Genomic DNA, 21338 nt, shown 5'->3' with positions numbered 1-21338 from the left:
TAGAAAAGGCAGAGGAACCAGAGATCAAATTGCCAACATCTATTGGAACATCGAAAAAGCAAGAGAATTCCAGAAAAACACCTACTTCTGCTTTATTGACTATGCCAAAGCCTTTGATTGTGTAGATCACAACAAATTGTGGGAAATTTTTCAAGAGATAGGAATACCAGACCACCTTACCTGCCTCCTGAGAAATCTGTATGCAGGTCAAGAAGCACCAGTTAGAACTGGACAAGGAACAACAGGCTGGTCCCAAACTAGGAAAGGAGTACATCAATACTATATCGTCACCCTGCTTTTTTAACTTATATGCAGAGGACATCATGAGAAATGCCAGGCTGGATGAAACAATTGAAACAGTGAGTGACTTTATTTTCTTGGTCTTCAAAATCACTGCAGATGGTAACTTCAGCCTTGAAATTAAAAGATGTTTGTTCCTTGGAAGAAAAACTATGACCAATCTAGATAGTATGTTAAAAGGCAGAGCCATTGCTTTCCTGACAAAGGTCCCTCTAGTCAAGGCTATGGTCTTTCCAGTAGTCATGTACGGTCGTAAGAGTTGGACTATAAAGAAAGCTGAGTGCCGAAGAATTTATGCTTTTGAATTGCGGTGTTGTAGATTCTTGAGAGTCCCTTGGGCTGCAAGGAGATCCAATCAATCAATCTTAAAGGAAATCAATCCTGAATATTCATTGGAAGACCTGAAGCTGAAGCTGGAGCTCCAATACTTTGGCCACCTAATTCAAAGAACTGACTCATTGGAAAAGACCCTGATGCTGGGAAAGATTAAAGGCAGGAGGAGAAGGGGACAACAGAGGATGAGATGGTTGAATGGCATCACCGACTCAATGAACTTGAGCTTGAGTAAGCTCTGGGAGGTGGTCATAGACAAGGAAGCCTGGTGTGCTGCAGTCCGTGAGGTCACAAAGAGTTGGACACGACTGACCAACTGTATTGAACTCGACTAATGGTCAACATGGCATCATCATTCACTTTCTTCCTAAACACAGAATGGGCTCTAACACACCAGATTTGCCATTTCATTCTTTTCTTCCTAAAGCCAAGCACCCTGCAAAGGCGCTTAGGAGGCAGGTCTTCTCCTGCAGGGAACCCCACTAATGAATCCAGGAGGTGTCCCCTGAGAGTATTGCCCCTGAAGATAGAAAGCACCCTGGAGAAGGTGGCTGAGGTGGACATGCTGACGTGATGCAGCTTGTTTCAGCCCTACAGAATACCAGGTGCCCAGGAGAAGGCAGGAAAGCGAGTCCAGCCATGGGCCGGTGGCTCCCAGGCCTCCTGCAGGCGCTCCCCTTCCTCAGTGCAGCGTTGTGTTGGTGTGTGAGTCACTCAGTCGTGTCAACCCTTCGTGACCCCACGGACTGTAGCCCACCAGGCTCTTCTGCATGGGATTTTCCAGGCAAGAATACTGGAGTGGGTTGCCACCTCCTCCTCCAGGGGATCTTCGGGACCCAGAGATCAAACCCATGGCTCCTGTGCCTCCTGCACTGGCAGGCAAGGTCTTTACCCACTGAGGCCCTGCGGAAGCGGCAGGGATACACTGTGCCGTGAAGTGGAGGCTCACCGCATCTGCACTTCTCACAATATGGCACCTTTGGCCTCACATGGAGAAAATTTGAAATTACATTGGTGGTTGAGAATAAAGATTTTTCACCTTTTCTTTTTTTAAAGTGTTGACAGACGCTTTTAAAATGGAACCTCCTACCCCAGGCTGCCTTCGTGAATCACACCACGCAGTATTGTGCATCCGTTTGTTCAGGGATTAAGCCTGAATAACGATACAGGAAAAATCAGTGGGATGACAATAAATGTGACAGCTCCCCATCTCCTGTCAGTCATCTCAGGAGAGAATGCAGCCCACTTGTTCAGATATGTGAAAATCACTTCAGAAGAGTTTTCCTCATGTAACAAATTATCCTGGAAGGATATCAAGGCTCCATAGTTTTTTGTTTCAATGCATTAAGTGAAGGCCTCAAAGAAATGTCAGTGACACCCTATGAAAATTCCTACATCTCCCAGCAGTTTTGGTGCCTTCTCGGCAGTGATAAAAATCACTTTGTTCCCTGGTTTGGAGCCGCGGGAAAAATCAAACCATTGTGGAGATTACTTAAAATTCCACTGTGCCTGCCCCATTTGCCCAAAGAATGTTAAGAATTTGCAGCTGTTGCTCCCACGAAAGGTTTCTAACTGGAACATCGGCTGTTGTTTCACACACAGCTGTGGTTAATTTGAGCTGAAGATGTTTTAATTGCCTTTGTGTCAAGATTTATTAAATAACATTTGAGAGGAACAAAAATTATAATAGTCATATTAGGAGAATGCTGAAGGAAGAAAATAATTGAAACATAGCATTTTTGCCCTGTAAGCCAAGGCTGAAAATATCTTTTTCCACATGACTGGCTTCCAGCCATCCTCAAGAAAGAGTCTGTAGGTAAATCCAGCTACAGAAGCCCTCGTGGCTGCTGCCAGAGCCTAGCCCTTTGTTTCCCTCCCTCCTTTTATGGAAGCACTTCTGCCCAGAGTGGCCCTCCTTTGTTCCCACTCTCCATTCCTGTTATCTCAGGAGACAGGAGTCATGGTGCTCGGAGCAAGCATAGATAGCATCAGCTGGCAATCAGCCTCTCCTGCTAAGTGGTCTGCATTATTTTTTCGAGCCTCTGTAATTGCTGTTTTCCTGGTACATCTCGGCCACCATGACAATACGGGGAGCGCTCTGAACCCTTACCATTTGGTCGAGAGCAGCTCTACAAATGAGCAGAAGTCAAAGCGTGGACGTTTCCTGGATTCGCTGCCAAGGCAAAAGAGAGGGAGTGAGAGGCCCTTCCACTAATGAGGGACCACAAGTACTGCCCCTCAGGAGGTTTGTTGCCAGTTGTTCCGAGAAAGGAGTTTTGAAGATGAAGAGAGGCCAGACAGGAAAATTACAGGACAAGTTGTAAGTGCTCACCTCCATGCTAAAACCTCAATCATGTTTTACATTTTGGTGTTACATATTTCCTTTTAACCGGGAAATCCTCCAAGCATTAAGAAGCACCTAATGGCAACCCACTCCAGTATTCTTGCCTGGAGAATCCCATGGACAGAGGAGCCTGGCGGGCTACAGTCCACGGGATCGCAAAGAGTCGGACACGCCTGAGCAACTTCACTCACTTCGCCATGGCCAAGTACTGTGTAGATGCTGTGGGGCAGAAGGTCTAGTGGGAGGCTTAGACCAAGTGTGAAACAGGCCAAGGGCACCCGAGTGGGGGATTACATCACTCACCCCAGAAGAGGCGATGTGGACAGGCTGATTCCTGCTGGAAGGGGGAAACATTGGATCCAGACCCATGGGATGAAGAGAATCTTGATAGAGTGGAAAGTGGAAGCCATCCAGGCTGAAGACGGGAAGAGCAAAAGCACATTGGAAAACTATATCTTGATGCCTATGGTTCCATTGATGCAATTCTCTCAAAATGACAAAATTATATACAGATTTAGTGGTTGCCAGAGGTTAAGGATGTGTGTGTAGAGAGAAGTGGGTGTGGTTATAAAAGGATAGCATAAGGGACTCCGGCACTGACGGGAATGTTTTACTTCTATACTACATCAGTGCTAATAGTCTGGTTGTGATATTGTGATGTGATGTAGTTGTACAAAATGTCACCACTAGGGAAAATGGTAAAGGATTCATGGGATCTCTCTATATTATTCTTACAAATGTGAATCTGCAAATTATCTCACAGTTAGAAAAGCTTTTTTTTTTAAGTATGTCTTGATGAAAGGACAGTCTGTGGTTGTACAGGACAATGTTGGGTGAGGATAAGAAATGTAGAAAAAAGTTGGAGAGGCTGAATGGAACTAGCTCCTAGAATCTATAAATGCCACTCTAAGGAGCTGGAAAAAGGGAAGCCACAGAATGCTCTGCAGCTGGGAAGTGACATGCTTTTCAGGCAAATCATCCTGCTCGTGGGTCTGCTGGACCCCAAAGCCTCACCCTTTGCCCCACACAGAGGCAGGATGCCTTCTGTACACTAAGAGCATTAGGACCTGAAACGTGGCAGGTAAACCTGGGCACAGCAGCCAAAAGAGGAGGGAACACCTCTGAGAGCCAGAGTTCAGGCTTCAAATCCTAGACTTGCTATTCACTTACTCATGCCACCTAAGGCAGTCAACTTCTTTGTGACTCTACTTTCCCATCTGTAAAATGGGGATAATACCAATGTCTGCCTCTCTTAAGATTATTTAAAATTAATACACATAAAGTGCTTAGAACAGTGACCAGTACAGTAAGCACTTGGCAAAAGTTAACTATTAATATTTTTTAAGGCGTAAAATCTTGCAACTTAGCAACTAGTTGAACTTGGTGGGGGAGACAATGAAAGAATCAGGATGTAATGTTCATTAAAGGAATATGGGAGATCATGAGTATCAGTAGCTAGAAAACAATAGAAAAATTCATGCTGAGGGACATTCTGTAAAATAAGTATTTATAATCTTCCAAAGTGTCAGTGAAATACAGAGGAGCTGGCCCATATGGAAGAAGACCAGAAAGACACAACCACTAAATGCAGCACATGATTCTGAACTTGATCCATTGGATTCAGAGGACATTATTGAGATGAGTGGGACAATTCCATTGACATGTGAATAAGGCCCAAAGATGCAGTTATGTAGGAGGATGTGCTTGGCTCCTGGTCTGGAGGAAATGATGTTAAAGTGTTCAGTAACGATGAGGCATCAGGTTGGCAGCTGATTCGCAAATGTTTCAGACAGTTCTTTGTACTCATAACTCTTCTGTAATTTTATGATTATTTAAAAATGAAAACGATTTTTTTCTTTTTAAATATTTTTTAAATTTCTAATTGAAGGATAATTATAATATTGTATTGGTTTCTGCCACATATCAACATGGATCAGCCATAGAAACACATAGGTCCACCCCCTCTTGAACCTCCCTCCCATCTTCCTCCCCATCCCACCCTTCTAGATTGTCACAAAGCCCCTGTTCCTGAGCCATACAGCCGATTCTCACGGCGATCTATTTTCCGTATGCTAGTGTATATGTTCCATGCTACACTCTCCATTCATTTCACCCTCTCCTTTTCAGCACCCGCCGTGTCCATAAGTCTGTTCTTTATGTCTTTGTCTCCATTGCTCCCCTGCAAATAGGTTCATCAGTACCATCTTTCTAGATTCCATATATATGCATTAATATATGATATTTGTGAAAACAATTTTTTATTGAAGTAGAGTTGATACACGTTGTGCTAGTTTCAAGTGTATAGCACAGTGATTCAGTTTTGCGTATATATTTGTCTGTTCTTTTTCAGATTTTTTTCCCTATTAGGTTATTATAAAAATTGAGTAGAGGTCCTTGTGCTATACACTAGGACCCTGTTGGTTATCTATTTTATATATACTAGTGTGTGTATGTTTATCCCAAACTCCTAACTTATCCCCCTCACCTTGCCTCTTTGGTAACCATAAATCTGAAAACAACTGATTTTAAAAGTAGTGACTAACAACCACAAACTAAAGGCTTGTTTAGGTGCAACACCCTAATTCCCAAAGTTAGTCACAGTGGGTCCTAATTGTTTCTGTGACAGGATTTATCCAAACTGCTGTACTCTTCATTTGGTGTAGCAAAATGCTATTAATCTAAATATTTGTAAATAAAGCACCTGTCTCTAGATTAAATTAAAATTGCTTGCATTATTTTCTGAATTACAAAAACAAAAAGTAACGGCTAGCATTTGTTGAGCGGTCACCATATATTAGGCGCCATGGTCCCTGCTTTGCTCATGAGCAGATTCAGGGCCCCAGGAAACTTATCTGCTGAGCGTGTCCTCCAGATTGGGACTGTGGACCCTCCCCTGCGCCCTCTGCACTTCTCCCCACTAGACCACCTGTAGTGACCGCTCTTGTTTGTCTGTAACACCCTCTGCCCTCCATGGACACAATCTTTGAGGGCAAGGCCTGTGTCCCGTTTGCCACTGTATCCATGGCTCCCAAGGCGCCCCCAGTAGATCAGCAGGACTCAGTCCACGCTGGTGGATCAGGCACGGAAGCCTGCTCACTGTGTGACCACAACCCCGAACAGGGCACCAGATTCGGGATGGATGTCTGACCCATGACTTCTTTTCTAGGTGGCCCAGGCTCTGGCAAAGGCACACAGTGTGGAAAGCTGGTGGAAAAATATGGATTTACACATCTCTCGACTGGCGAGCTCCTGCGGAATGAGCTGTCATCAGAATCTGAAAGAAGCAAGTTGATCAGAGGCGTCATGGAACGTGGAGAGCTGGTGCCCTCAGTAAGCAACAGCTGCCTTCTCTGGCCGGGGAGAGATCTGGAAGTGTTGCCATTAATCTAAGCTTCAGAAACAAAGAAACTCAAAAAGGACAATGCTGTATTTTGTTTCTTTTAACAGTCCAGAGGCAGGCAGGAGGTCCGCAGCAGAGGCTCATCTGCCAGACCAAGTTGCCCAGGCCCTGGTTCCTTCTGTCTTGTTGCTCTGCCAGTTCCTTGAATTTAACCTATTTCACACTTTTTCCTAAAATTGGTCCCTGCTTCCCTGGTGGCTCAGATGATAAAGCGTCTGCCTGCAATGTGGGAGACCCAGGTTCGATCCCTGTGTCAGGAAGATCCCCTGGAGAAGGCTATGGCAACCCACTCCAGTACTCTTGCCTGGAAGATTCCATGGATGGAAGAGCCTGGTAGGCTACAGTCCATGGGGTCACAAAGAGTCGGACATGACTGAGCGACTTCACTTTAGAGTTAAAAGCTTCAAAGCAGAAATGATCTTGGTGCAGCAGAACCTAGAATCAGTTGTTGTTCTTTAGTTGCTAGGCCGTGTCCAACTCTTTTCGACCCCACGGACTGCAGCATGCCAGGCTTCCCTGTCCTTCACCATCTCCTGGAGCTTGCTCAAACTCATGTCCATTGAGTTGATGATGCCATCCAACCATCTCATCCTCTGTTGCCCCCTTCTCCTCCTGCCCTCAATCTTTCCCAGCATCAAGGTCTTTTCCAATGAGATGGCTCTTCCAATAAGGTGGCCAAAGTATTGGAGCTTCAGCTTCAGCATCAGTTCTTGCAGTGAGTATTCAGGATTGATTTCCTTTAGGATTGACTGATTTGATCTGTTTGTGGTCCAAAGGACTCTTAGAACCCTCTGAAAAACAGAAAATAATGTCTTGGTCTCATTCTGAGAGGTATAATGGCATTAACATGAAATTTGTTATCTTCCTTGGGTAGCCAAATATCCCTTTTATTTATCTTTTTTTGTTTGTTTGTTTTCAAGTCACTATCCATATCTGAGAGGCTGGATGCCACAGGTATCATAAAACATCCATCCCTTCCAGACTAACTCCCACACTAGGCTCTGTAGTCAGGGCATGGACAGTGCAGCCCCTATCAGCTAAGAGAGCTGCTCGCTTCCTCTTTAACCAGCTACAGTCTGTTTCCCACCTGGAAGCCAGAATGGTCCTCATAAAGGAAACAGACCACTGCTGTTGTCTCTTTTCTTTTCTTTTTAAAGTTTTGGAGATTTATATATTAATCTGTTTATTTATTGATATTGGCTACACTGGGTCTTCATTGCTTTTTGAGGACTTTCAGCAAGTAGGGGCTACTCTTAGTTGCAGTGCTTGGGTTTCTCATCGCGGTGGCTTCTCTTGTTGTGGAGCACAGCCTCTAGGCACGCGAGCTTCAGTAGTTGCCACCTGTGGCCTCAGTAGTGGTGGCTCAAAGGCCCTAGAGCACACGGGCTTCAACAGTTGTGGCGCACAGGCTTAGTTGCTCCAAGGCAAGTGGAATCTTCCTGGACCAGGGACCGAACCTCTGTCCCCTGCATTGGCCGGCAGATTCCTACCCGCTCTACCACCAAGGAGGTCCTGTAGTTGCCTCTTAACAGGCCTCCTTCTGCCCACTCTTTTTCTCCTACAGTTTACTCTTTTCACAGCAGCCAGAGTGACTTCTTAGAAACATTTATCCCCCTTCCCAGAACCTTCCAACAGCTCCTCCCCACATTTTGAAGGAAACCCAGAGACTTCCCCATGGCTCTGGACTCCAGCTTGCTCTCCAATGCTCTTTTCCAAGACTCTCACATTTCCTCTCACCCACCCGCACCCCCCACCCCCATTCTTCCTCTCACAGGCCAGGCTTCTCCTGCCTCTGGGCCCTTACATTGTCTGTTTCTTCAGCCTGAGTGCCCTTCTTTCACATATGCATATAGCTTGCTCCCTTACTTCATCCAGATCTCTCTTTAAATATCAGTCTATCAAAGAGGCCTGCATACCCCATCTAAAATTAGCACCTCTAACAATCTGCTTCTTCTGATCTGCTTTAATTTTGTTCCTAGTAGTTCCCTCTGATTATTTTTATATATTTACTTGTTCATCTAGTATCTATTTTTCACTAAAATATAAACTTCATGAGGGTTTAATTCATTATTATCTAGGGATAGATTCTGAGTGCACTTTGTGATAGTTGTATTTCCCAGCCCCTGCTGAAAGTCAGAGGTAGCCAAGGACCCAGAGAGCACAAGGAATTCCCCCCATTTGGGCAGCTGGTAGCTTCCTTGTTTTCTATAAGCACAAGTTAATCAAAATTTTTAACAAAGTGATATTGCTAGAAAATGATACTTCATGTCTACTGAAAGTCTACTCAAGTCAATGCATGTCATGTCAAATTTTACAAAATATTTACTGAGAAAAAAATCAACACTGAAGTACATTTTATACCATGTTTTGTCTAGTTTTAAACTGCCATTGGGCCTAATTCAAGGAGTGCTACTGCTTGAAATACAGTACCATATTTCACCTAATTTAAGATACCATTATTTTTAGGCAACCCCCCAAAATTTTAACCATTAAAATTTACCAGTAAGAAAAACCGTCAACAGACTTTGACCCAGTACTGATTGTAAAATACCTACTAGTTCCATAGACATTAAAATTGGGTGGTGGGAGACTGAGGTTTATAGTTGATGAAATACAGGATATTACCATCCACTGTTAATTTAACTAGTACGTTTCTCCCCCTTGCCATGATGGGATGGCTGGGAGACCTTTGGTAACTCCAGAGCGCTGCTCTGTGGAAGAGTCTGGGTCCTGACTGCTCTCCCTCTGCTCCAGGGCATCATTTTGGAGCTCCTGAAGGAGGCCATGGTGGCCAGCCTCAGCAACACCAAGGGCTTCCTGATTGACGGCTATCCTCGGGAAGTGAAGCAAGGAGAAGAGTTTGGACGTAGGGTGAGTGTTGCTATGGGGATCATCCCAGAAGACAAATAGGGGATATCGTGGAAGCTGAGGGAATAAATTCAAAGTCTGTCAATTCTATTCAATAAAACTTTCTATTACAAATGGCAGAAATTCAGCAAAAAAAAGTTGGGTGTGGAGGGTGGGAACGCTGTGGTGGATTTATTGTTCAAGTAACTAAAACCTCCAAGGGTAGTTCACACTTTAATGGATTCATGTATTCAAATTTGTTCGTCAGTCATCTGACTTTGTCCATTTCTTGGATTTTCTTTCTTTACATTGGCCTCATTTTCTTCCTGTTAGAGACATATTCTATCATCCAAGTGACTTCACAAAAAAGTGTTTCTCTTCTCCAGTGGGTCCAGCAAAAAAAAAAAGAACCCAGGGTTTTGTTTCATTATCCTGGATTATCAGGTCCTGGGCCCATCACTGAACTAATCACTGTGGATTATCCAGGGATATCCTGGTTCATCCTGGAGGACCAGGGCAAAGATGGGAGACAAGGAGGGAAAATGGGTACCACACCTGAACCACACAGACTGAGAAAGGGAAGGGAATTTCCTGGACAAATAGGATGCTCTTAGAAGAAGGCAGGGAGAACAGATGCTGGACAGGCAAAATCAGATATATGCCCAAGGCCCACCCCCTTCACTGGGAGGCCACTCACAGGAGAATAGCAGTAAGTAAAAAAATATTGCTCCTATCATTTATAAAATCCACTCTGGGCCGAGTCCTGTGCTACATGCTTTACATACATTATCTCTAATTTGTCCCTCTTGTGGAAACAAGAGGGAAACAACTGTCCCTGTTTATTAAACAAAGACTCCAGAACCTACAAGAATTAATATTTATATAGAGATCTCTTTAGACTAGTTTTAAAATATCTTATTATATACTTTCATTTGATACATTTTTAATAACCTTTTAGATAAAGGGGGTATTTCTTCATGGTAAAGGTGATGAATTAAGCCCAGAGAGGTTAAGTGACTTGCCCACAGTCACACAGCTAGTAAGCGTCCACTCACTGGTAAGTAACAACTACTGGTAAGACTAAGATTTGGGGGGCCCATCTCCATTTATCTCTAACTGCAGTGTTGATTGAGAGGAATTGTACCTTTGTGTCTCCTGGGGGTTACTGTAACCTCCTTTTGAGCCTCTGATTTAATTTCCTTAGATGGCATCTAAATACTTAAAGGACAATTGCTAACCCTCCCTTGCATTTCCTACTTGCAAAGAGAATTAGAGAAAAACTTTCCTGTCCTAGTTGGCAAGTGTGGCCCTAACCCCCAGGGCTGGCTTTCTTCCTCTCAGCTCAGGAGCCTTTATCAAGGTAGGAGTGAGCAGGGAGAAATGGATTTGTGTGCAAAGCCTGGGACTGTGGCAGCTTCAGGTAGTTCATTAGAATTCACACACCAGAATTCTAATGAGCTTTTTCCCACCAATCAAACTACTTTAAGAGCTCAGACTTTGATGTAATTAACCACTTTTTTACAAAATGATGTTAAGAGAATCGTTTTAGGTTTTTTTGGTAGCTCAGATGGTAAAGAATCTGCCTGCAATGCAGGAAACCCAGATTTAATCCCTGTGTCAGGAAGATCCCCTGGAGAAGGTCATGGCAACCCACTCCAGTATTCTTGCCTGGAGAATTCCATGGACAGAGGAGCCTGGTGGGCTACAGTTCATGGGGTTGCAAAGAGTTGGACACAGCTGAGTGACTAACTTTATTTTTATTTTTTTTACAAAATGGAATTGGGAGGATTCTTCTAGTTTTTTTTTAATCACAATAATATTTTACCATGTTCTGTATATTTATAGAACATCAAATTTACCATCTTAACGAATGTTAAGTGTCTAGTTCAGACGTGTGAAGTGTATTTGTACTGTTGTGCAACCAATCTCTAGAACTTTTACCATCTTGTAAAACTGAAGCTCTACACTCTTTGAATAACAACTCCCCACCTCCCTGTCCTCTCAGGCCCTGGAAGCCACTGTTCACTCTCTGTCTTTATGAAAATACTACTACTGTATGTACCTCACATGCGTGGAATCTGACACATTTGTCCTTCTGTCACTGGCTTATTTTTCACTTAGCATAATGTCCTCAAGTTTCATTCCTGTGGTAGCATATGTTAAAATTTCCTTCCCTGTTAAGGATGAACAATATTTTGTTTATCCATTCATTCCTTGATGGCTACTTGGGTTACTTCCACTTTGGGGCTGTTGTAATTAATGCTGCTATGAACATGGGTATACAAATAGCTCTTCAAGACTCTGCTTTCAGCTCTTTGGGGTATATACACAGAAGTGAAATTGCTGGATCATATGCTAATTCTATTTTTAATTTTTTGAGGAATCAATACGTACACATACATACTGTCAGCCATAGTGGCTGCACCATTTTGCATTCCCACGAACAGTGCACAAGAGTTTCAGTTTCTCCACATCCTCACCAGCACATATTGTCTGTTTTTTTCACAGATACCATCCTCATGGGTGTCATTGTAATTTTGGTTTACATTTTCCTAATGATTAATGAAGTTGAGCCTCTTTTCATGTGCTCATTGGCCATTTATATTAATATGTCTTCTTTGAAGAATGTCTATTTAAGTCTTTTTCCTATTTTTTAACTGGGTTGTTTGGGTTTTGTTGTTGAGTTGATGGTTGCCTTTTCACTCTGTTGATTGTGTCCTTTAATGCACAGAAGTTTATAATTTTTATATAAGCCAGTTTATCTATTTTTGCTTTTGTCTCCTGTGCTTTTGGTGCCATGTCCAAGAAATTCTTGCCAAATCCAGTATCGTGAAGATTTTCCCCCATGTTTTCTTCTAAGAATTTTGTAGTTGTCACTCTTACATTTAACACTTTAATCCATTTTGACCTAATTTTGGTATATGGTATAACATAAGGCTCCAACTCCATTCTTTGAATGTAGATAAACAATTGTCCCAACACCATTGTTTGAAAAGACGTTTTTCACCAGTGAATGGTCTTGGTACCCTTGTCGAAAATCATTTGACCATTTACAAGAGAGTTTATTTCTGAGCTCTCTATTATGTTCCATTAATCTAAATACTGACTTTATGCCAGTACCACACTATTTTGATTACTGTGGCTTCATAATAAGGTTTTAAATCAAGAAGTGTGAGCCCTCCAACTTTGTTCTTTTTCAAGATTGCTTTGGCTATTTAGGGTCCCTTGAGATTCCACAAGAATTTTAGGGCAAAATTATCTCTATTTCTGTAAAACAACAACAACAACAAAAAACGAGACTTTGGAACTTTGATAGAGATTGTGTTAAACCTGTAGATCACTTTGGCAGTATTGACATCTTAACAATATTAAGTCTTCTGTGGACTGTCTTAATTTTTGTTTGTTCTGATCTAGCCAGCATCTAGGCTGTGAGCAAGTCTCCTGGGAATACTCTCTGAATAACTGAGGAATAAAGGCATCTTTCCTGCACCACTTCAGAATTAGGGCCTGTGTAAATCCAAGGGGTGAGGAGAAATCCGGAAAAGAGAAAGGTGTGACTGGGCCTATGAGGGGCTCCCTGCTGAGTGGGGATTGGCCGTTCTCTAAACATTAAAACACAGGGGAGCAAAGCCTTAAAAGGGGGGAGGAGGAGATGAGTGCTAAAGGCCACCCATCGGCAATGTTGATTGAGGTTCAGGCTTCAAGGTGGCTGCACCCCACCAGGATATTTCACACCTGACCTTGCCTGTGAACTTAAGGTCCAAAAGCCCTAGCAGGGCCTTTAGGAGGGTCAGGACAGGTCATGAACTTGCTTGGAAGTGCTGGGGAAAATATCCTTTTCAATATCTTCTTTTTAATAGCTCTCAGTGGTAGTAGAATTTTCTTCTGAAACCTCCAAATGGCCAAGTGTAATAAATAAAATATAGAGTAAAAATAAGCATCTTTTTTGTCAACTACTGTGTGCAAACAACAAAATTATGTTCTTTATTCTCCCTTCTTTACTTACTTTATCCTCCTAACTTTTCTAACTGGTAAGTAAGAACTCAAATCATCCATACAGTCTTCCTGATATAAAGCAAAACTTCCTTCCCCACTGTGGGCCCCCTTCAGACAGGTTTTATAAAGTGTCAGAGAAGAGACACTGACACTCCTAACTAGAACTTAGGAGTGAGAAAGAGTCACCAATGTGATAAGTGGGTAGTTTCAATCAATGCTAAAATTCATGTAGTCATTGCTAAAATATACAAGTGCCCTGGCCGACAACCTTCAAGTGAGATGTCTATGAAGACAGTCCCTCACATTCTGCCGGCACGAATTCACCAAGATCAAGCATGATCTTGATTTGTCCCTGGGTACCGCAATTTAGACGATTCTAATATCAATTCAGCTCATGTGAAGAGGACACATGCAGCCCTCCAAAACAAACACCTGCTTTAAACCTGACCAGACAAACAAAGATGCAGATGCTACGAACACAGAACGAGCCGCTGTTGATTCACTTATGCCCTGAAGGGACCCCATCATTTGTACAGCACCCTCCAAATTACTAGCAAGCAACTCATTTGAAATTTGGCAAAGACAAATACAGATGTACAATTTGACCCCAGAGATCCAGAGTAATCAGCCTGGTTGGGAGCACAGTGCGTGTTCCTTGTGTACCTGTCAGGCCTGCGACTCTGTTTGAAGCCCTTTCAGGCCTGTGGATGGTTTCCCAACTCACAAACATCTCAGCAGCCCCTCTATATCCCAGAGACTGATGTGCCCGATGCTTGGGACCATCTGTTGCTGAAAAAAATCCAGTTTAGTTAGTCAGCCTGATGCTTTGGATTCCTGTAGCTTATTGCTCTGAGAGGCAGGTCCTTTGAGGATCTGCTTGGCTGACCTACACAACACCACTAAAGGCCAAATGCTAACTCATGTCCGTATCTTAGGGCTAGGTCTGTATGTGATTCCTCTTTTACCACCCTATCTTCTGTTCCCAAGCCTGGTTTTACCCCCACTGAGTTAAATGTCTGTGCCTTTAGTATCCAACAAAGCATAAGGGAAGGTTGTCTGTGTGTGTGTGTGTGTGTGTGTGTGTGTGTGTGCATGCATGTGTGTGAAAGAGAAAGAGAGGTAACATAAAGGAGGAGTTGGGGTTCCTAACCACCATCCCCATCTCTCACATTTGTGAACTCCTGGTTATAGTGACTACATGTTCACAGACCTGTATTCAGAGCCTGGCTTCATATGTCCATGACAAGTCATTTAACTATACATGGTTCAATTTCCTCCTCTATAGAATATAGATTGAAAATAGCTGGGCTTCCCTGCTGGCTCAGTAGTAAAGAATCTGCCTGCCAATGCAGGAGACGCAGGTTTGATCTGCGGTCTGGGGAGATCCACTGCCGTGAAGCAATGAAGCCCCTGCACCCTGGCTATCGAACCTGTGCTCTAGAGCCCAGAGCTGCAACTACTGACGCCCATGAGCTCTAGAGCTCGCACTCAGAAACAAGAGAAAGCCCTGCAGTGAGAAGCCCGTGCACCCAAGCTAGAGAGGAGCCTCCACTCACCACAACTAGAGAAAAGCCTGCGCAACCATAAAAACCCGGATCAGTCAAAAATAAATAAATAAAAGTATTTTTTTTTAAGAAAATAAATACCTCCAACCATTACAAAAAAAAAAAAAAAACGAAATCTTGCCATTTGCAACAACATATATACATCTAGAGGATTATCATGCTAAATAAGTCAGACAGAGAAAGACAAATACTGTATGATATTACTTATGTGTGAAAAAAAAATGAAACAAAAATAAACTCATAGATACAGAGAACCAATGGGAGGTTTCCAGAAGGTAAGGAGGGGGGGAATGGGCAAAATAAGCAATGGGTGAAGATTATATAAACCTCCACCTATATAATAAGTAAGTCGCATGAATGTAATATTCAGCATAGAGAATATGGTCAGTAATATTGTAATAACTGCATGTGAGGACATATGGTAACCATTGTGGTGATCACTTCATAATGTATATGAACATTAAATCACCATGCAGTACACCTGAAACTTAACATAATATTGTATGTCAGCTATAGTTTAATTAAAAATGGGAAAATAGCTTCAGTGCTTGCTGGGAAGATTGGATGAAATCCTTGAAATATGCCTTACATATGTATATGTCTGCATATGGTGTTCAATAAATTGTTACCATTTCTTTCCAAAATTATATGTATTTTTTCTGACTATAGAAATAGAAACTATATAGATATAAGACAATACAGGAAAATGTAAAACAAAGACTAACTAACCACCCAGAAATAACCTGTTGTCTTTCTTCCTGTCTTGGTTCTACCTATTTTCATGCAGTTAAAGTCATACAGAATATGTAGCTATCTGAATAATAACTGTTATTTTTTGAGCACTTAAAATGTGCCAGGAACTGAACTATATGCTTTGCCTATATCATTATATTAATCTTTACAAGTATGTTCAAGAGATATTATTATCCCCACTTTATAGATTATTATCATCTCAAGGAGAATGTGCACTCAGCCTGACTCCCTATAGGGAAAACGAAACGCTTTCCTGTTAACTCAACATTTACTCTACAGCAGCCAAACTAAACACATATTAACAGAAGTAAAATGCACGGGTTAGCTCTTTCCTTTCCCTCCCAGGAGGTTCTTAGCTAAAATTCTGCACTTAGCCTGACTATAAAGATGAGTTTCCTGGAAGTGCGGATGATGATAGTATATCCCTCTGCCTCACTGCTCTTAACTGTCTAGTAACACTTTTCATCTACAGAGTCAATGATTCTGTTTATGTGTGCTTACTCGCTTAGTTGTGTCCAACTCTTAGAGACCCCATGGACTGTAGCCCGCCAGGCTCCTCTGTCCATGGGATTTCCCAGGCAAGAAAACAGGAGTGAGTTGCCATTTCCTACTCCAGCGGATCTTCCTGACCCAGAGAGCAAACCCCAGGTCTCTCTCATTGCAGGTGGATTCTTTACCATCTGAGTCACCAGGGAAGCCCTGAAAGTGAACTCGTTAGTCGCTCAGTCATGTCCAACTCTTTGCAACCCCGTGGACTATAGCTCGTCAGGTCCCTCTGTCCAAGGGACTCTCCAGGAAGGAATACTGGAGTAGGTTGCTATTCCCTGTCAGAGAAGGGAGGGTAAATGCCTCTTCCTGCTCCACCTGCTGAAATTATCATCACAAGTCAGCTGACATCCTCATCCTGGTGGGCTGCTCTCAGTCAGGGTGAGTGCTGATCCCCATTAGAGCCCCAGAGACAGCACGAGCAAGTTTGCAAAATAAAACGAAATGGCCTCTGACACTGTGCACTTCTTTTCCCGGCCCACCTCCTCTCCCAGCTCCATTCAGCCCACCAGGCATCTGGCTTGAGTCCCATTCTGAAGTCTCTGGCACCCTCCACTAGGGTGAAGTCACCAAGCTTTGGAGTTACGCATAGCAGACTCAAAACTGTCACTAACTAGTCCTCAGTGATCTTGGGCAAGTTGACCTACGTGGGCCTCCATTTCCTCCCCTGTTAGCGGGATGGCACAATATGTCAGCTCCTGAAATGTTCTTACACACTCAATGCCTTTTCAAGGTCATGTGTGCTCTAATAAGTGTCTCCTGAATACCCAAAGACCACGAAGAATGCCATGCTGCTGGGGCAGAATTCCAGGGAGCCAGCAGGGGAGTGGGCACTAGGGACATGGAGTTATCCATAAGTCTCTATGGTTCATCCAGGCAAGGACTGAGTTCTCTGCCCTCCCCCCCATGGGACGTTAGAGGCTAACCATGGTCCAGAGAAAAAGAGGCAGAGCTACTCCAAGGAACTTTCTAAAGGAATATACCAAAGCATTTTGAAAAATAATTAAGTGGTGTTTCATTCAATTCTTTCAAAAACTTTCAGGCATTAAAAGCATCGGTGGAAGAAATGAGCTCTGAAACCATGAAAGGACATTGAGGAAACTTAAATGCACATTGCTAAATGAAAGAAGCCAGCCTGAAAAGGCTGTACACTCTATGAGTTCGACAATGTGATATTCTGGGAAAGGCAATTCTATAGAACAGTAAAATCATCAGTAGTTGCAGGGTTAGGGAGGAGAGAGAGGGAAGAATTAAATAGAAAGAGCCCAGAAGATTTTTAGAAGGGTGGAACTATTACATATCATTACTATAATGATGAATCATGACATTATTCAGTTGTCAAAACCCATAGAATACACAACACAGAGAATGAACCTTAGTGTCAACCATGGACTTTAGTTAACATTTCAATATTGTTTCATTGGGACGTCCCTCCTGCCATTGCAGGAAATGTAGAAGACACAGGTTCAATCCCTGCGTCCAAAAGATCCCCTGGAGGAGTTTGAGTAGGCTCTGGGAGTTGTTGAAGGACAGGAAAGCCTGGCATGCTGCAGTCCATGGGGTCGCAAAGAGTCAGACATGACTGAGCGGCTGAACTGAACTGAACTGAACTTCAAGACATAATAGGGAAACCAGGGATGATGAGAGATATATGGTAACTCTCTGTATTATCTGCTCAATTTTCACGTAAACCTAAAACTTCTAGGGTTTCCCTGATAGCTCAGTTGGTAAAGAATATGCCTGCAATGCAGGAGACCCCAGTTCAATTCCTGGGTCAGGAAGATCCCCAGGAGAAGGGAAAGGCTACCCACTCCAGTATCCTGGCGTGGAGAATTCCATGGACTGTATATTTCATGGGGTCGCAAAAAGTCGGACACAACTGAGCGACTTTCACTTCACTTAAAACTTCTAAAACTTAAAATCTATACAGGCCATTTTCAAATAGAATTGCTTGATAGCTTTTTATGTAAGAAGGGAGTGCTGACTCCAGAAGAGACAGATCAGGTCTAACCCCAGACTTGGCAGGAGGAAAGGGCTTGGTGGAGCAGCTTCTCAAGGCCTTATTTTGTGAAGAATCACCTGGGGAATCTTCTTAAAATGCAGACTCAGCATGTCGGGAGTGGTGCCTGAGCCTCTGCATTTCTAACAAGCTCCCAGATGAAGCCTGAGCTGCTTGTCCACGACCCAAACTTTCTGGGTGGAATCAACCTCTCTGTCCTGCACTTATTTATGGTCAGATCCTGCTCAGACACACATAATCTCTGTTTGTACCTAAATGAGTCCCAGAATTGTCTTTCGTGTCCCCACCAGTGGCCCGAAAACCCCCACAATAAGAAAAATAGCCTAGTCTCCAGAAGCCAAACTCTGTAGCTAAATGCTAGCCTGCCTCTCAAGCTTGCCCTCTGCTGGTGGACACAGGTCATTGTCTTCTAAACTTTCACCCAGCTTTCATACTGCTCAAATGCTCTATATTTTTCTTCCAATTAATAAAGTCAGAAAAATTAGATGACGTGTTCCTGAGGTTTATTTCACCCTTTTAGATTTTGGAGAACTTTTCTACTTTGTTCCTTAAAGTACTTCCTTCAGAGTGGGTAGATAAATCATGGAACAACACAGAAGACTTATGACTGTGTGTTGTCCTAAAGTACTCCCCTACCCTGACTTTGTTCCCATCCCTCCCAGGCTTTCCATGGTGGAGCGGTAAGACTTCATTTACACTGCAAGATCAGAAGGGAGCAACAGTTTCTTTTGATCCAGAGTTGGGACTGGTAGTGGAGACAAGGTTGGTGTCTTCCAGAGGCATCAGAAGCAAAAGAAGACTTTAAGGGAAGGATGAGGAGATGGGGCGAGTCATGCTATTGATCATATCATCATATCACTATCATTCATTCAGGAACAAATTTATTTATTACCTACTGGATAAGGCTGGATATACCCATGCCTCAGTCATTCTGCACACCCCCTCTGCACCCCTCCCCGCCCCGCCTCCAGGCCCTACCCCTTGTCCCTGTGGGCTGCTTCCAGCTACTGTCCTTGTGCAGTCAACCTTTTAGAATCATGGTAGAGCTCAGCACTTCACTTTCCTGTCTATCCATTTCTTCCTTGGCCTTGGGGCCAGGAGCTGAGCATTCCTAACCCCTGAACACAGAGATTGTAGCTCTTATGGGAAATAAGCATAATGCATGCTAAGTCGCTCAGTTGTGTCTGACTCTTTTGCAGCCCCATGGACTGTAGCCTGCCAGGCTCCTCTGTTCATGGGATTTTCTCCACAAGAATACTGAAGTGGGTAGCTATTTCCTCTGCCAGGGAGTCTTCCCAACTGAGGAATCAAATCCACTTCTCCTGTGTCTCCTACACTAGCAGGCAGATTCTTGACCACTGAACCACCCGGGACTCCAATAAGCATAGTAGCTGATGCTTACGGTTTGCTCTATCTTAAGCAATCTGCTTACATTGCTGCGGCCATTTAGTCACTGAGTCACGTCAAACTCTTTGAGACCCCATGGACTGTAACCTGCCAGGCTCCTCTGTCCATGGAATTCTCCTGGCAGGAATACTGGAGTGGGTTGCCATTTCCTTCTACAGGGGATCTTCCTGACCCAGGAATCAAAGCTGCATCTCCTGCTCGACAGGCAGTGCTTTACCAGTGAGCCATCTCATTCTTACAGCAGTTCTGTGATCATCCTCATCGTACAAATGAGAAAGTTGGGGTGCAGAGAAGTTGAGAGACACAGTAACTTAATTTGTTATTTTCTCTAATAGGTTTCTGGGGGTTGATGGGCTCCATTATTCTGTTGTAGTCAAATGGTGGGTAAGACTAAGAGACAGGTCTGGAGCAGGGGCCGGGATGTCTGCATCAGCCAAGGGCTGGTCAGGCATCTCTGTCCAAATGGTCTCTCGAAGAGGCTAGCTTGTGCTTCCTCCCAGCTTATCAGTGAGAGTCATTGGACATCTTCGATGGTGGTTGATCAGGCAGGAACAGAAAATTTCTTATGATCTTGCTTCCAAAATTAGGTGACATCATTTTCACTGTAGTCTGTCTGTCAAAATAGATACAGTTCAGCTCAGATGCAAGTAGGTAGAAAAACAGTCACCATGTCTCAATGTAGGAAGAGCTTAAAGTAAATTGAGGCAAGGAACCAATGAAGACCATCTCAGAGACAAGTCGCTACACCAGGATTTGACCCTAAGCAGCCTGACTCCAACCTTTGCATGCTCAACCATTGTGCTCTACTGACCTCCACATAGGACAAGACACAGCCACACTGTGCTCTTGGTGGCTGGTATAAGATATAACGGTGGACAAAGGAAGAGGTAATTAACTTGCCTCCATAAATCAGGACAGGCTGACAGCAGGAAGTATCACACACACACAGCCCTCCCCCTACTGTGGAGGACTGATTATGACGGCAGTGGGCAGCATTCTACACAGTCCCTCCATTGCATGAGGTGACCTAAAAGCTGAGGGTGGTTCTCTGAAGAGTCGCTGACCTGGAAATGAGGAGCTGTGATACCCTGTCCCAACTCTATCACATTGTAGGCCTGGAACCTCAAGAGGAAGCAGAAGGTCAAGAAAGGAAAGAACTAGCCTGCCCAGGCCTTTCCAGAATCTTGCAGGGTAGAATTTCTGACCATGTTGTACCCCCCTCTCCCATCCCCAGATTGGAGACCCACACCTGGTGATCTGTATGGACTGCTCAGCAGACACCATGACCAACCGCCTTCTCCAGAGGAGCCGGAGCAGCCCACAGGCAGATGACAACAGCACCACCATCGCCAAGCGCCTTGAGACCTTCTACCGGGCCTCCATCCCTGTGGTCGCCTACTATGAGACGAAAACACAGCTGCACAAGGTGAGTCAGCTCACAGCCCCCCAGAATGAGCCAACTACCCACTTTTTTTCAAAGACAGAGGAATAAAAATAGGAAATTTCAGGTTTAGGGTTTTTGGAATTAGAACTGCATTGTTGTTTTTCAGTCATTCAGTCGTGTCTGACTCTTTGCAACCCCATGGACTGCAGCACGCCAGGCCTCCCTGTCCTACACCATCTCCCGGAGTTTGCTCAAACTCATGTCCTTTGAGTCAAAGATGCCATCTAACCATCTCATCTTCTGTCATCCACTTCTCTTCCTGCCTTCAATCTTTCCCAGCATCAGGGTCTTTTCCTGAATGAATCAGCTCTTCGCATCAGGTGGCCAACGCCAAAGTATTGGAATTTCAGCTTCAACATCAGTCCTTCCGATGAATATTCAGG

The 21338-nt window shown here is 43.7% G+C and overlaps 1 protein-coding gene across 2 annotated transcripts in view; it reads left to right on the top strand.

Moving 5' to 3' along the window:
- Window positions 1-21338, top strand: part of AK5 (adenylate kinase 5) — a 258098-nt gene that overhangs the window by 217914 nt on the left and 18846 nt on the right. For both annotated transcript variants that reach the window (XM_065910763.1, XM_065910756.1), the window contains exons 11-13: window positions 6144-6307; window positions 9132-9248; window positions 20746-20937. In XM_065910763.1, coding sequence (XP_065766835.1) covers window positions 6144-6307; window positions 9132-9248; window positions 20746-20937 — 473 coding nt within the window. The remainder of the gene's footprint in view (window positions 1-6143; window positions 6308-9131; window positions 9249-20745; window positions 20938-21338) is intronic.

The sequence above is a fragment of the Muntiacus reevesi genome, chromosome 1 (assembly GCF_963930625.1).
Source record: "Muntiacus reevesi chromosome 1, mMunRee1.1, whole genome shotgun sequence".
Taxonomy (NCBI): domain Eukaryota; kingdom Metazoa; phylum Chordata; class Mammalia; order Artiodactyla; family Cervidae; genus Muntiacus; species Muntiacus reevesi.
The sequence above is the reverse complement of the archived record's forward strand: the minus strand, read 5'-3'. Positions and strand labels throughout refer to the sequence as shown.